This window comes from Zalophus californianus, chromosome 4 (genome assembly GCF_009762305.2).
Source record: "Zalophus californianus isolate mZalCal1 chromosome 4, mZalCal1.pri.v2, whole genome shotgun sequence".
Taxonomy (NCBI): Eukaryota; Metazoa; Chordata; class Mammalia; order Carnivora; family Otariidae; genus Zalophus; species Zalophus californianus.
This window is the reverse complement of record NC_045598.1, coordinates 17,820,785-17,836,903: the sequence shown is the minus strand read 5'-3', so window position 1 is coordinate 17,836,903 and position 16,119 is coordinate 17,820,785. Positions and strand designations below refer to the sequence as shown.

Sequence of the window (16,119 nt, the reverse complement as noted above, 5' to 3'; positions counted from 1 at the left end):
CGCGCGCGCGCGCACATACGCGCGCACACACACACACACACACACTCCCTGGTCAACAGACAGGCTGGCATCCAGCCCGCTCCCTGCCTCTCATCAGACCTTGTTAAACTGTCCTTCACACTCCTCTCCACCCCCCTGTCCTGTTCCCCAAATAGCTCTTGGGAGGCAGCTGTCCCCTCTGCCAGTCCGGCTCCCTGTGTGGAATTTGAGCTGTCCTTATAGGCTGTGCCTAGATTCAAGCCCAAGGTCAAGCATCAGGGACCTGCCTCCCTCTGTCCACCCACCCTTCCCATCCCTTCTTCCAGACCCCCATCCCTCTCTCCACCAAGGCCAGCAACTCTGGGATCCGCTCGGCTTCTTGGCCCCCAGACTCCAGCCAGACTCCCACTGAGAGCATCCACTCACGGTCATTACCATCCCTCCCCTGCTCTCACCTCCATAGCAGCTGATAGAAGGCCCTGGGTTGGGAGGCAGGGGGTCTGGGTTCTAATCCTGAGTCTTTCACTGACTTTGTGTGACTCTGGGCAGCCTCCCAGCCCCCTCCGGGCCTCACTCAGGAGGGGCCTTACCAGGGACCAGTGACATCATGGCTTCAGGCTGCTGGGGTATTAGCTGGGTGATTATACCCCAGTTTCTTCATCTGTATGAGAGGATGATAACGGCACCAACAGACAGGGTACTGTGAGGATTATATGTGAGTTAATATGCGGCACGTGGTATGTCCCATGTGAACGAGAGCTGTTATTATGCTCTGGTGGTCTGTGTCAACATCACCCTGGATGTCACCCTTAAGCCCCCATCTTAATCTCAGTGCTGCCCTTCTCCTGCTGGCTATCCCTGACCCCACCAGAAGTCCCATTCCAACCAGACTTGGCATCTATGAAGACTATGTGATCCTGGCAGTGGGTCTGGGCAGAGGATAGAAACCACCATTTATTGAGCACCAACTGTGTGCCAGGCTCTGTCCAAGGGCTTAGTTCATGTGAACTCAATTATTCAGAACCCCATCATCAGGAGCAAGGAGCCACTGTCCCCATGTTACCGAGAAAGGAAGAGAGGCCCAGGGGGTGAAGGAAATTCCAGCAGCCAGAGGGGGACCCACCAACAGACCAGGACTCAAACCCACAGCCAAGCCGCCACCTCTAATCTATTAGGGATGTGAGATCTGAACCTTCTCAAACTCCATTTGCCTTGGGCTTTCAGCTTACATGGGGAAGGATGCTGGCTTCGATTCGGAGATCTTTAAAAGTAAGGAGGCTCAGGGAGGGACAGTCTTCGGGGAGGAGGGTGTCTGGGTCCCTCGTTCTACCTTCCATAGCCCCCTTTAGAATATCATCCATCCATTGCCCACAAAGGCATGTCATTGCCTGTGAGCTGTTCATACTTGCAGACTGACTTGTGGGGGTCCCCTGGCACCCCAGAGCTGCCCCCAGCTGCCAAGCTAGCCAGGGGCCAAAACTGAGTGAGAAAGGCAAAACCAACAGACAAAGGACATGGCCTTTGGTAGCTGCTATTCTGGCTCATCTGATCCCACTTAGATAAATCTTGGCCCCGCCTCCCCCCCCCCCAGGACCGGGCCCCTACTTCCTGGTTAAGACCACCCCCGGGGAACTATGAATCCTGACTCAGAGGAGTGGGGATGTCCCAGGCTAGGCTGGTGGCCTCCAAAGACTGCTGCCCTAACTTCTCCTCCCTCCCCGAGGACTGTTGTTTGGCCCCAACGTGGAATTCACATCGGTGCTGAAGCCAGTCTTTGCCCGAGAGAAGGAGCCCTTCTCTCTGTCCTGCTTATTCTCAGAAGACGTGTTAGATGCTGAGCAGAACATCCAGTGGCGCCAAGATGGTGAGGCCCCCCTGTCCTGGTCCCCAGTCTTCAGGGGCAGAGATGGAAGCCAGAGAGGGACCAGAGCATTGGCTCCACCCCAGCCCTGGGTCCCTGGGTCAATGGAGAAAGAAACTCGGCTATGCCCCTCCCCAGGTATAAGCTGAGTAATGAGTGCCGAAGAAAACAGGAGCCCAGCCAGGTTCATTCAGACCAGGTCACCCTACAAAGGTCACCAAGCACCTGTGGGGGCCAGGCCCTGTGCTGGGTGCCAGGGCAGGGGTAGGCAGATGTGCATGAACACAAGGGGCTCTTCATCTGGGATGCGGGAGGAAGCCAAGGCACAGTCGCAGCCACTGCCCATTGACAGTCAGGGAGGAGACGGATGCCTGAACCTCCTTCCCCACCTGTGACCAGGCCTGCGGACGAAGGACAAGGAGCACGGCGGCCAGCAAGCACCCCTAGGGAGGCCACACCTGCTGGGGGCGGGGGGCAGGGCAGAAGACTGGGGAAGCCACAAGGAGAGACAGTTGCCATAAGGCTGAGATGTCTTCCCAAACCTGTAGATCTTCCAGAATGGAGGTCCTGACAGGAGGGAGGGACACAGAGCGGGTTGGCCCCACAGTGTGGCCTCAGGGCAGGAGCCACTCCCTGAGCCCCAGAGCCCGTTCATTGAGTCCCCATCCCTCTCACTAAGGTCACACTGCTGAGTCCCCACTCTCCTCATCGGCCCCCACCCCCCTCAATGAGCCCTTTACCCTCCTCACGGACACCTCAACTCCCTCAGCGAGCCCCCAGCCCCTTTCCTGAGCCTCCATGCCGTCAGCAAGCCCCCACTCCCTTCATTGGCTCACAATCCCCATCCATGGAGCCCCCAACACCCACAGTGAGCCCCCAGCCCCCACGCAGAGACACTGACCCTCACAAAGGGGCCCACCTCTCTTTTTCCCACTTTCTCACAGCACCTCCAACTCCTCACTGGGCCACTGACCACTTCCTTAGATGCTCATTCATTCCCATGTTGAGCCACCAACCCCTTGCCTGGACCTTGCCCCACTCCCCAAGCCTTCAGCAGAGGAGAGTTCAGGGCCACCCCCCCCAACTCCCCAGCTGAGCCTCAGGCTATAGCCACACCACCCACACCAGCCACGCCTCTGCCTAAACCCCCAGACCCTCTAAAGGTTCCCAGGTGAGGCCAGAGCTCACACTGGACCCCACCGCTCCTCAGGGAGACTACTGAGACCCTCAGGACGCCGGCAGATCCTCTACGCAGACTGCCAGGCATCCCTGAAGGTGTCCTGCGCCTACAAGGAGGATGAGGGGCTCTACACTATCCAGGTGCCTTCCCCCTTTGGGCTCCAGGAGCAGAGCACCTATGTGTTCGTGAGAGGTGAGTAGGGGGTTGGAGGGTAGGAGGTGTAGCTGGAGCCCGGCAACCAGATTGGCTGTCGGACCTTTTGCAAGTTTCCCCGCCCTCTTGGGGGCCTCAGTTTCCCTGTTATACATAAGGGTGTTGAGTGAAGAGTCTCTAAGAATCCCTGTGGCATCCTGTGACCCTCCAGTAGGACACCGCTTGAGTTTCAGACTTAGTAGGAGCTGGGGAGGGAGGGCTGAGAGTGGGCTGGGATGATTCTAGTACCTGGTGAGTTCTGCCTCCTGGTCTCTGAACTGATCTGGGTTCACATCCTAGCTTTGCCACTTTACTAGCTGGTGACTTTGGGCAAGTCACTTTTCCTCTGAGACTCAGTTTTCCCATCCACTAAATGGAGGCATGCTACAGGGCTCAGAGATTAATTACACTGATCATTCAGGGTCGTAGAGTAGAATGGGCCCCTAATGATTGATACTCTCACAGCCCCCCCCCCCCCCTGCAGATGCTATGGTTAAAAGGGACGAGGCTATTGTTCAGGTCCTGGTCCTCAAGATCACGACTGAGCCCTGGAGGGTTGGGAGTGGGAGGGAGTGCGAGGGGTCAGTGGCCAAATAGACCCCAACTGGAAGAAACTTCCCCTCCCCCCCCTCCCTTCCTCAACCCCCACCCTGGGTCTCAGATGCAGCAGCCGAGAAGCCAGGGGCCCCAGGCTCCCCTCTGAATGTCCAATGCCTGAATGTGAACAGAGACTGCCTCATCCTGACCTGGACCCCACCCAGCGACACCCGGGGCAACCCCATCACTGGCTACTCCATCGAGCGGTGAGTCAGCCTCTCGAGTGGCAGAGCCCCCAGGGGAGAGCTCTGCCTGGTTGTGAGAATGAGAGTGGGGGGCCACAGGAAAGAGGGAGCCCCATGCCTAGCCTCAGACTGGGCATGAGGTAGACCAGGTCATATAATTTAGGGGCAAGAGAAAGGTATGCATGCCTCCAAATCTGTCACCTCCAATACCTGGAATTCCACCCCTGGAGTCAGCCCTCTGGACCCTGGGAGGGGCAAACATTAAGTGCTTGAAAGTGAGCACTAGTGGATATGTCCCTGAGTGACAGACAGAGACAGGACAACACTGACCGGAGGTACGGGGTGGGTGGGGGCCGGGACATCCCACCTCTTGCACAAGCTGCCAGCTCTCAGGCCCTAGGTGAGGTGACACCTGATCCTGCCCCTGAAGGGGCTCACAGCAGGTCCTGGAGCTGCACGCCTAACCTCACCGAGTCCAGGGCAGCAGGGGACTCTTTAGTAACCCATTCTACAGATGAGGGAACTGAGATACATGGGGTGATGACTTTGCCCAGAGTCACATTGCTCTTCAGTGGTATAGCCAGGAGTCAGACCCCATGTGCCCACTGCCCCATTGAGCGGGCAGCGCGGGCCGGCGTACCGCCTGAGGACAGTGGTACCCGGATGGCCCAGAGAGCCCCAACTCCGAGGGAGTGGACAGCCCTGGGGCGAAATCCGAACTCTACCATTCACGAGCTTTTGAGTGGAGAACAGGACCCAACCCTAACTGGCAGCCTGGGGTGGAGGACTGGACTTGGTAGGGGCTCAGACCCAGAAGGTGTGTGTCGGGGGCAGGGGCCGAAGCTGGGGCCTCTCTCCCGCAGGTGCCAGGGCGAGTCTGGGCAGTGGGTGCCCTGCCATGAGGCCCCCAGCGGGATCTGTCGGTGCCCTATCCAAGGCCTCCTCGAAGGCCAGAGCTATCGGTTCCGGGTGCGAGCCGTCAGCAGGGCAGGCAGGAGCCTCCCCTCCAAGGCGTCAGAACTGGTTGTCATGGGCGACCCAGATGAAGCCCGGAAAAAGACAGGTGGGTCCAGAGGCCCTGAGGAACATTCTAGAGCATCAATCAAGGCCCACTGAGGACCGCCTCATGCAGGACACAGGTGGCACAGCCCCCATTCCAAGCCCTTTCCCAAGGGGGATGGGGGGAGACGCGGCACAGCCCTCGGGAACTGCTAGTCGGATGAGGGAGACACAGTCTCAGGAGCCCCTAGACTGTTGCAGGAAGCACAGTGCTATCCTTAGGAGCCCCTAGCCTGAGGGGGAAAGTACAACTAGTCTGACAGAAGAAACAAATCTGTCCACAGGAGATGCTAATCCGAGGGAGAACCACAACACCTTCTTCAGATGCCCTTAATCTGAAGGAGGAAAACAGCCCTGCCTCAGGAGCCCCGAGCCTGGGGGCACATGGGGGGCACCGCCCTTTCAGCCTTGAGGGGTCAGCCTGACGTGGGTTTGCCTCCCAGCTCCACCTTGCCCTAGGTGTCCGACCCAGGCACATCACTTCTCCTCCGTCCCCATTTGTCCCAAGAAGACAGAGCCTCTCCCGGGGTCTAGAGCAGCAGTGTTCCTTCCACCTTGGACCCCGGAGAATATGGGGGCTCAGAGAACACCTGCCTGAGGCCACACAGTGCGGGGCCCAAAGGCCAGGGCTGGGAAGAGGGTGAGGAACCAGTACCCAGAGTGGGCAGGTCCTGCCCTGCCCCCTCCTGACCCAGCCGCCCCCCACACACACATCCTGCACCCCCTACTTCTCCCCCAACATGCTCCATTCTCCACCCTAGAGATCTCCTTTGATCTGGGAAACAAGATCACAGTCAGCACAGATGATTTTGAAGGTACGTGTGAACCTCCTGACACTTTGCCTCCAGATTCCAGCCTCCTTTATGTCTCTGGAAACTTGGGGACACAAAGTGGCAGAGAGGCAGAAGGTGTCTGTGTGCGGGGTATGGGGAGATGAGGGCGGGTGAGGTCCATTTGGAGGCCAGGGTTCTCAGGTGACTGCCGCCTGTCTTACCGCGCCCCTTGTGGAGGAGGGAGCATGCTGGGGAAAGTTCTGGAGAAGACCTGGCTTCTGGCCTTGACTCTGCCTGGCTTTGCTGGGTGACTGGAGCAAGTCCCTGCCCCTCTCTGGGCCCATTTCCCCTTTATGAAATGAGGGGTCTCTGAGGGCTCACCCATCTCTGCTCCTCAATGACTGATTCCAGACTTTGTGACCATCCCCTCGCCCCCCACCAACGTCCACGCCAGCGAGATCCGTGATGCCTATGTGGTTCTGAGCTGGGAGGAGCCAAGGCCTCGGGGCAAAGCCCCCCTGACATACACCCTGGAGAAGGTACAGAGACCCCGAGGGCCCCAGCCCCAGGCTAGGCTGAAAAGCAGACATGCGGGCACACAGGACGCATGGGGGGCACGGGGGCAGGGGGCAGCACCAAGAGAGACAGAGACGAGAGAGAGAGAGAGAGAGAGAGAGAGAGAGAAAGGGAGAGAGACACATGGCAGGCAGCGTCCCTGGGGAGGCCTTCAGAGACTAGAAGAGAATCCGTGCCTGGAAGGGCTGAGAATAGCCCTCCACAGGGGGCAGACCTTTTGAGGTGACCTCAGCCCCGTGAGGCCAGTGCCTGGTGGCAGCTCCTGGGCTATTCATGAAAATGCACAAAATTAAGACACACAGACAACAGTGACAACAGTGTGATCCACCATTTCCTGGGTGGCATGGGGTCACGCATCGGGTCCAGCACCTCTTCCTGGCCACGGCCACGTTGGGAGGGTACCCACGAGCCAGGGTCACGGGCAGCAGCTGTCACCAGGCATGAGGGGCGGGAGCGGGCAGCCCTGGAGGCAGTTCCCACCCTGATGCGGGGCGGGGGGGTTGGGCAGGTGTCTGGAGATGCGGGCAGCTCATGCATTCGGGGTGGATTTCACAGCAGGGGGGAGGCAGCTGGCTGGGTGAAAAACAGCATGGTGTTAAGATCAACTCAAATCCTGATTTCTGCTGTGTGAGCCAGTTTCCCAAGCTCCCTGAGCCTCAGTTTCCTCCTTCAAATGGAGGATGAAATAAGATGCAGCACAGAGCCGGGCCAGCAGCTCTGGGCCTGTAAACGCGTCCCAAGGACACATTCTCGACTCCAACCCCTCTAAAGGAAGAGGCCAGGTTTGCCTTCTCATTACTCGCTGCACCCAGCACGGGGCCTGGCACATAGTAGGCGGACGGTACAGGGCTAGTGAAAGTTCCAGGGAGGAGTCTCTGCCTCTGGTTGTTCAAACGGGCCTCTCTTTGCGCACTCACGGGTGATCCTATTTTCCCCACATAGGAAAGCCATAGATGGTGGAGGATTTGTTTTATGAGGCTGTAGCATGTCGTGGTTAAAATGTTGGAGTCCGACTGCCTGGGTTCCAATCATGTCTCTGTTACATATTAGCTGTGTAACCTTGGGCAAGTTATTGAGCCTCTCTGTGCCTCAGTTTCTTCTTCTGGAAATAGAGATAATAACTGTACACACCTCATAGAGTCACTATGAGGATCAACTAAAGCACCTAGGGACTTAGAATAGACCCTGGCACACAGTAGGTGCTCAGCAATGTTCACTGGTTTTTATTGCAAATTTTTTGGCCTAGCTGGGTTCTGGGCTCCTAACAGGCGGGTGCACCTTGGGAGGGGAAAGCACGGGGAGGGCGGGGTCAGCGAGTTCCCCCAGTGCTTCTGGATCTTACCTGGCATACCCAAACTCAGCAGAGGTGGCCTCTGGCTGCATCACTCACCTGCATCACCCTCAGCTCTTCACCCTCTATCTGCCCAGAGATGCAGGATTCATGGCTGCCTTTTGGGTCCCTTATGCTGTGGAGAGTGAGTAGGTTTGGGGGCACCCACACCTGAGCTTAAATACCAAATACACCAGTTATTCGATACGTGACTTTCAGCCAAGTGACCCAAACTCCCTGAACACAAGTTTTCTCATTGGTGGGGAAATTTAACACCCACCTTCAGGGTTATTGTGAGAATTCATTCATTTTCTCACTTATTCGCCCCCCCAAACATAGACTGAGCACCTCTCACGTTGCCAGTGCTGTTCCTGGCCCTAGGGATGTGGCAGCAGATAAAACAGACAAACCCCTGCCTCATGGAGCTGAGCTTTGAGTCAGGGGTGCGGGGACTGACGGTAAAGAAGATAAATCAGGGAAATACTTAGCACGTTAGCTAGTGGTAGGCATTAAGGAGAAAGACTAAAAGCAGGGAAGCGGTTTGAAGTGTTGGGGGAAGAGGTGGCTGACATTTTAGATGGGGGGCTGGGAGTCCTCCCCGGGAAGGTGAGTTTTGAATAAAAGCATAAAGGAAACGAGGAGCCCACCAGAGATTTCTGCGGGGAAGAACATCCCAGGCAAAGGGATGAGCAAGTGCAAAGGCCCAGAGGCAGGAGTTGGGCCTGGTGCCATCAGGAACAGCAGGGAGGCACAGGGCAAAGGGGAAGTGGATGTGGCCAGACAGGTAACAGGGGTCAGGCCGTGGAGAAGCTTTGGCTCTGAGGGAGATGTGGTTGTGGGCAGCCGGGGACGTGATCTGACTTGTGTTGTGAAGGGATCCTTCCAACCATCGTTTGGAGAAAAGAGTGATGTAGCTCTGGTAAAAGATGATGGTGGCTTGGATCAAGGCTATAGCAGGGGCATTAGGGTGGGAGGCCAGGGTTGGATTCTGGATAAATTCTCAAGGTGGAGCCAACTGGATTTGTTGTGGGAGCCTATTTGGGATGATGTGAGGGACAGAGGGAAGGAGTCCAAGATGGTTTCAAGGCTTTTGGCCTGAGCCACTGGAAGGATAGGTCCCATCAACCGAATGTGGGTGGGTTTGGGGGAAGATCCAGAGTGGAGTTCCGGACATGGTGAATGTGAGATGCTCAGGAGGCGTCCAGGTAGAGATGTGGAGGAGGCAGGTGGGTGCAGAGCTCCATGTTCAGGGGCAGCCCGGGCCAGGGGTCAGAGCGCCTGGCCCAGAGCCCCGGCCCAGGCAACCGCTTCATCAATGCGTATTTCTCTCCTTTGTCACAGTCAATCATAGGGAGCGGCACCTGGGAGGCCATCAGCTCAGAAACTCCTGTGAAATCCCCAAGATTCGCCCTTTTGGATCTGGAGAAAGGGAAGTCATATGTCTTCAAAGTGAGAGCAATAAACCAGTATGGCATGAGCGATCCCTCAGAGCCCAGCGAGCCCATCGCCTTGAGGGGGAGGCCAGGTACCGGTGTGATGCAAGAGGTGGGGGCAGGCCAGGCTGTCGGCATCCAGGGCCGGGGCCCCATCGCTGTGGGGACAAAGCCATGCTCACTTCCCTGTCCCTGACCCCTTCTTCCCACCATGAAGCTGAAAAGCAACATGATCTCAGGCCTGTCAGGTTTCAGAACACCAGGAACTGTCTCTCTCTGAGTAAGGAGCTCGTGAGAGTATGGGAGTTTTTTTCCAGCTCAACAATTCACAGGTTCCAGAATCCAGCTGGTCCAGCGCAGGAGCCGAGTGTGAGCAAGTGGTCCCTCAGTCCTAAAGCTGTCCCACCCCAAGCCCTGGCTCACCAGGCAGGACACCTCTTGGCAGCAGCACAGCGTGGGCCTGGGCAAATCATGTCCTAGCTGCAAACCTTGGTGTCCTCAGCTGCCAGATGTGTCGTTCTGAAGGCCTGGTTATTGTTCCCACCTCCACCCCTTCCTGAGTCTCCTAGGTGCAGGTCCATCCTGGCCCCCAACCTCCCGGGGCCCCTCCTTCTTCCGAGGCCTCCGGATTCTGGGGTTCTTGGCGTTTTAATAAGATCAGATTAGAAGGTTCCCTGTAGCTGTCTTGACTGACTGGCCCTTTAGGGAGCCCAGCTGCAGCACTACTGAACCCAGAGGAGCCTGATGTGCTGCAGGACCCATTTGGGGGAGAGAGCAAAGTCCTAGATTTGCTCTGTTCCAATAATATAGGAAATACATACATACATACATACATACATACATATATATATATATACACACACACACACACCTATATGCATATGTATTATATGTGTGCATATATTATATAATATGTGTATATATGCACACATATATCTGTATATATAATATTTGTGTGTGTGTATATATATTCATAGCAAATATGAATGGGTTGGAGGGGCCCTGATGGATCACACTGTCCCGTTTCTTCGTCTTACAGGTGGGGAGGGCCTCCCCCAGGAGGAAAGAGGCAAGCCAGGAGCCCACAGATTTAGACATGATTCGGGGTCTGGCCACTGAGCTGTTCATGATCAGATGTGGGCAGTCTCTGAACCACAAGGAAGTTTTAGGGAAAAGTTCTAGTACAGTTCAATAAAAGAAAGGAAAGAAAAAGGGGCGAGAGGAAGGGAGGGAAGGGAGAAAAAAAGAAAAGCATTTACTTGTATGAGAAATGTAAAATTATTGTACAAAAGAGAGCAGTGGGGGAGGGGACGGAGACTAAGGATGAATGAATGGAGGCTGCTGTGAGGAAGCAGAGATGTTTGGAGGTGAGAGGGGAGAGGACTTGAGACTCATAGGGCCTGGGAAGGGGACACCTGAAGCCCCAGGGCAGGTCTGACACCCCCCCTGCCACCCTGGATTGCAGCGGGGGCTCCTCCCAGCCTCTCCCCTCACCCCACCCCTCCCCAGTCTGTAAGGCAGGTCGCTCAGCATCCTCACACAGCCCACATTTCTGTTTTGTAGCTACTCTCCCTCCTCCAGCTCAAGTTCAAGCGTTCCGAGACACGCAGACCTCTGTGTCCCTGACCTGGGAGCCCGTGAAAGACGCCCCAGAACTCCTGGGTTATTACATCTACTCCCGGGAGGCAGGATCATCTGAGTGGCAAACGGTTAACAACAAACCCATCCAAGGCCACAAGTGAGTTGCTCCCTCCACCCCCCCCCCCCCGCCCCTTCCTGCTAGGACGGGCCCTAAGGATCCTGGCGCCTGCCATTTCACAATGTGCCACTCGGCACTGTTCTGAGCTCTTCTCCTGTATTAGGTCAGTTACTTCTAACTGAATCCTCTGAGTTTAGAACTGTGATTATTATCACCATACAGATGAAGAAACAGAGGCATAGAGCACTGAAGTAACTTGCCCAAACTCCCTTAGCTAGTCGTGGAGAAATTGGGACCTGGCCCGGATGACCTTGTCTTCAGCACACACTGCCCGAGGGCACGCTGTCGGCAGAGGTGACGGACCGAGTGTCGTCCATCCAGGAGCTTAGAGACAGAGGCAGAGGATGCAGCCGCGGAGGCGTGGGTTCAGGCGCTGCATGCACCCCCTCACTCGCCTGGTACTCCTGCACTGACACTCGCCCTCCCCAAGCCGGCGGGAGCCCAGAGTCTCCACTGTCCTCTGGGCTGGTAGAACCAGACTCTCCTCCCTGCTGAGGCTCCCTCCTCACTCACAAGGCCCGGATCCTTGCAGGCACAGTGAACCTCGAGGCTCCTGGGCTCATGACTTCTGTCAGTTTTGAGGCTCTGTGGGGTCAGGGTGGTGACACCCCTCCCCTTCTTTCCATCAGATGGCTGGCTGGGCCCTGAGAACAGCTGGCTGGGCTCACCTTGACCATGATCCCCTTGATCATCTGACCCAGAAAAAGGGACAGGACCTTGTACCCCACAAGTCACATGGTCAGCTGTGAGGGGTCACTCACAACTTGTTATTGCTAAAGTTCCCAAGTTGGAGAATCATCCGATTTTTTACAAATTCTGACAGATTTGACCGGTTGTCTCTAGAAGAACACCTCTCCCCCAGCTTGCATTCAGTGTGCTTCCCTGAAGGAGTCACCAGGAGGGCGTGGCACGTCTGGGACACATATCACACACGCAGTGGGGCGGGGGGCGGGGGGCGCGCGGCAGGCTCCTCTGGAATGTCCAGAGAACTCGCCACGTGCGTGCATGCGGTCAGTGATACGTGTCATGGCTGGAAAGAAGCAACCACCACTGCCCAGGAGTGCTGCCTATGTGAAGGCATCAAAGGAGCCCAGAGGGGCTGTGGGGGTCTGGTTCCCTGCAGTATTGCCAGCCCCACAGCACCTGGCTCTCACTGGAGGTGCTCCAACAGCATCTGAATGTCTGAACAGATGACTAACACAAGGGCAGGCTCTGCGCTGGGGTTCAGGAGGCCTGGGCGGCAGTCCAGACTCTGCTCCTAGCGGACTGTGGGCTCTTGGCTTGCCTGTTTCCTTCTGGGGGAGGCCCTCCCCATCTGTAAGACGAAGAAACGGGACAGTGTGATCCATCAGGGCCCCTCCAACCTTCCAACATTTAACTTCATCCTCATCTCCAAAACAGGGGTGAGTAACCATACCTTTCTCAGAGGGTGTGGTGACGAGGGCCCGAGTTGACGCAGACGGTAGGGAAAGCCATGCTAGACGTGTGCGCATGGCTACTATCCCTGCTGGCCTCACCGTCGTCTGTTGTCGGCAGGGGCTGGTCCAGGGAGCTGCCCCCGGCCTCACCCATTCAGGTCCTCCCTGAGCTTCGTCCCCTCGGGGCTTCATCCCTCGGACTGAGGCACGTTCCCCATTCGAGTGCGCGTCCCTGAGCCGGGAACTAGCCAGGAATGTCAGCCATCAACACTTGATTTCAGTCCTCGGGTCTCGTTGGGGTCACCTGGCTGAGAGAGGCTCCCTGTAGAGCAAGATTTGCTGCAGGACACTGTTGATAAGGGAAAAGAGAGAAAGGGATCTGCAATTTGGGTTTCATCAAGAAGGGACAGGACATTTTTCTCTAAACCAGAGCGTATCTGGAATGTATGTCTCTGGACGACAGTGCTCTTTGGGGGTCTTGAAAAGGACTCCATGCTTTAAAATCACAGCACTCATAATAAGAGCTGCTGTTGTGTTTCAAGGATGAGGCTCAAAGTCCCAGAGATGCACCAGGTGGCACAGGTCTGGGGTTGGCTACCTGGGCCTTCAACGGGTAGCTTTCCCAGCAAAGTTGCAATTTAATGGTGGGCTCGAAAAGAGCCACGTCTTTTAACATCTTTTTTTTTCCCCAATTACACCGAGAAATAATCGACATACATGACTGTGAGTTCAAGATGGACAGTATGATAGTCTGATTTACATATATTATGACATAATGACCACCATAGGCCTAGTTAACATCTTTCATCTCATATAGATATGATAAAAAGAAATAGGGGTCCCTGGGTGGCTCAGTCAGTTAGGCATCTTTCTTCGGTTCAGGTCATGACCTTGGGGTCCTGAGATCGAGCCCACCACATTGGGCTCCTTGCTTGGCAGGAAGTCTGCTTCTCCCTCTTCCTCTGTCCCTCCTCACCCCCGATTTGTGCTCTCTGTCTCTGTCTCTGTCTCTCTCTCTCAAATAAATAAAATCTTTTTTAAAAAGAGAGAGAGATGATTTCTCTTTGTGATGAGGACTTTTTGGATCTACTCTCTTAACAGCTTTCTTGTATATCACACAGTGGTGTTAAGTATGATCACCATGGTGTATATTACATCCTCAGTATTGATTTGTCTTAGAACTGAAAGTTTATGCCTTTTGACCACCTTCTTCCAACCTTTCAAATCTTAATAACGTCACCCTCCAGGGTGAGAGCATCACTTTGGGGGCAGGAGCAATATCTTTACGTAAGAACCGGCCCCAAACCCTCAAATCCTATTGCTGGTGGCTACTTACCCACAAGGTTGTTCTAAAAAGTTCAGTGATGTCTGCAAGCTGTTTGGCCCTCCCTGAAAGCTTGCACATTTCTCTTCCAGGTTCACAGTTCCTGGGCTAAGGACGGGGAAGGAGTATGAGTTTTGTGTCAGATCAGTCAGCGAGGCTGGGGTAGGCGAGAGCTCAGCTGTCACCGAACCCATCAGGGTCAAGCAGGCTCTGGGTAAGTCCAAAGGGCAGTTGCAGCCTGCACGTCTCTCCGGGGCAGCTCTGGGCTGAGAGAAAGCAGGGGGTTATAGACCACATCTTGGAGGGTCCAACCCCAGAGGCCAAGGGAGCGTCAGTCTTCTGAGGGGATCTAGAGCAGATCCCATCCCCCACCCCTTTCCTTTGGGGAGGAAATGACAATGGCCTGAGGCCATAGGGTGATGTCTGACCAGCTCTGAGGCCCAGGTGCCCTGCAGGTAGCAGAGTCAGGGTTACCAGCAAATGCTGCTGGGTTGAGTACCCCCAGAGCAGGGTGGGCATCCACTGGGGGAGGCTTGTTGGCTCCCTTGGGCCCCCCGGCCCAATCTGGCCACCCCCAGGAAGCAGCAGTCCTCACCTCCTTCCTCCCCACAGCCACGCCATCTGCCCCGTATGATTTCGTGCTCCTGAACTGTGGGAAGAATGATATGGTCATTGGGTGGAAGCCCCCCAAGCGTCATGGAGGTGGCAAGATCCTGGGCTACTTCCTGGACCAGCACGACTCAGAGGAGCTGGACTGGCACCCGGTCAACCAACAGCCCATCCCCACCCGGGTCTGCAAGGTAAGCCTGGAATGGGGCCACTGGCCTGGTGTCCTGGCCAGGGCAGGTGGAGACCAGAGGTCACTACTGGAGGTCCTAAAGCCAAGCGAGGCCTCAGGTTCCCTGGACTTGATAATCTGGCTAATTTTCAAGTGCAGATTCACTTGGGCAATCTCATTTAAGGCCCCCTGGACTTCCTGCTCTGACCCCCCTGCCGCCGTACCTCTTTCCCTTCGGCCCCAGCCCTGGCTTTCACCATCTGTCTCTGCTCTTCAAGGTCAGTAACCTTTGTGAAGGCCACTTCTATGAGTTCCGTGCCCGGGCAGCAAACTGGGCAGGGGTTGGCGAGCTGTCAGCACCCAGCAGCCTGTTTGAGTGCAAAAAGTGGACGATGCCCCAACCAGGTGAGAGGTCTGAAGACACTGAAGTCCAGCACCTGCCCCCACCCCACCTCCTCCCCAAATCCAACCAGTGAGCTGACCACCACCAAGCTGTCTGTGCATCCAAGCTTGCTCTGTTGGCCCCAGACCTCAGACCACTGGCCCTTTCCACCAAGAGACCCTGTAATCTCTGACACAGATAGTCTTAACCTTGCTTTAGAGGACCCCTGACCTTGGCCATCAACTGGCTCTGTAGCCTCAGCATAAATTATCCCTTAGCTCAGCACACCATTTGAGCCCTGATTCTGGCCACAGACCAATGTCAAACCCCAAGGACACACTGCTATGGTGACCAACACCCTGCACACCACTCCCACAACCCCGTTAGCTTTCCCCCATATGAGCCCTCACCTCCTCCCTAGGAAGCAAGGATCACAACCTTCCATCATTCTGTTCAGCTCAGTGCTGGTTTTTTCAAGCAAATGGCAGATAATGAGTATGTGTGATGCTTGAGACAATAATTATAAATAACTGGTATTTATTGGGTACTTACCATGTACTGACAGATTCCACAGATTATGCCATTAATGCTCATAACAGCACTAGATTATAAGAACTATTATTATCCCTACTTTGCAGATGAGGAGACAGGAACATAGGGGCTGAATAACTTACCCAGAGTCCCCATAGCCCGAGAAGGTGAAGCTGGGGCATGAACCCCGGTGAGCTGGCTCTGAAGGTCACGCCTTAGCCCCTACACTGATCACTGAAAGAACAAAGAGGTTAGAAGGGTTACTGCTGCCTGGGATAGGGAAGGAGAAGATCACGGATGCTTCTGGAAAAAGTAATGTTGAGCACATTTTGAAGAGTTAACCCTATTTCAGGCCCAGGCCAAAACCAAGCTTTGTCACAAAGCCAAGGCCTGCCAGGTCCCCACTGTGCCCAGAGCAGGCGCTCCCAGGTCCGGTTGTAACTGGCCGACTGACAAGGGTTGATGCCTGGCCCCCCGGCTCGCTGCCCACCTCTCTGGCCGGCCAACTCCTCCTCTCCCCCACCTCCCACAGGGCCCCCGTATGATGTGCAGGCGTTCGAGGTGCAGGCCACCTCCTTGGTGCTGAAGTGGGAGCCCCCACTGTACACAGGAGCTGGGCCCGTCACGGGCTACCGCATCAGTGTCCAAGAGGAAGGCTCTGAACAATGGAAGCCTGTCACCCCAGACCTCATCTCTGGCACCCACCTGAGGGTGAGTCCCTGCCCCTTCACCTCCTGTTCCATCCTGAGCCTTCCCTGCCAC

General features: G+C 55.7%; 1 protein-coding gene across 4 annotated transcripts in view; it reads left to right on the top strand.

Annotated features, from left to right (window-relative positions):
• Positions 1-16,119, top strand: part of MYOM3 (myomesin 3) — a 49,144-nt gene that overhangs the window by 14,630 nt on the left and 18,395 nt on the right. For all 4 annotated transcript variants that reach the window (XM_027573580.2, XM_027573493.2, XM_035726952.1 and 1 more), the window contains 13 exons: positions 1,204-1,248; positions 1,703-1,843; positions 3,051-3,212; positions 3,874-4,015; positions 4,858-5,057; positions 5,815-5,868; positions 6,238-6,365; positions 9,074-9,257; positions 10,729-10,903; positions 13,759-13,880; positions 14,279-14,466; positions 14,723-14,849; positions 15,890-16,068. In XM_027573580.2, the coding sequence (XP_027429381.2) occupies positions 1,204-1,248; positions 1,703-1,843; positions 3,051-3,212; positions 3,874-4,015; positions 4,858-5,057; positions 5,815-5,868; positions 6,238-6,365; positions 9,074-9,257; positions 10,729-10,903; positions 13,759-13,880; positions 14,279-14,466; positions 14,723-14,849; positions 15,890-16,068 (1,847 nt within the window). The remainder of the gene's footprint in view (positions 1-1,203; positions 1,249-1,702; positions 1,844-3,050; positions 3,213-3,873; positions 4,016-4,857; positions 5,058-5,814; positions 5,869-6,237; positions 6,366-9,073; positions 9,258-10,728; positions 10,904-13,758; positions 13,881-14,278; positions 14,467-14,722; positions 14,850-15,889; positions 16,069-16,119) is intronic.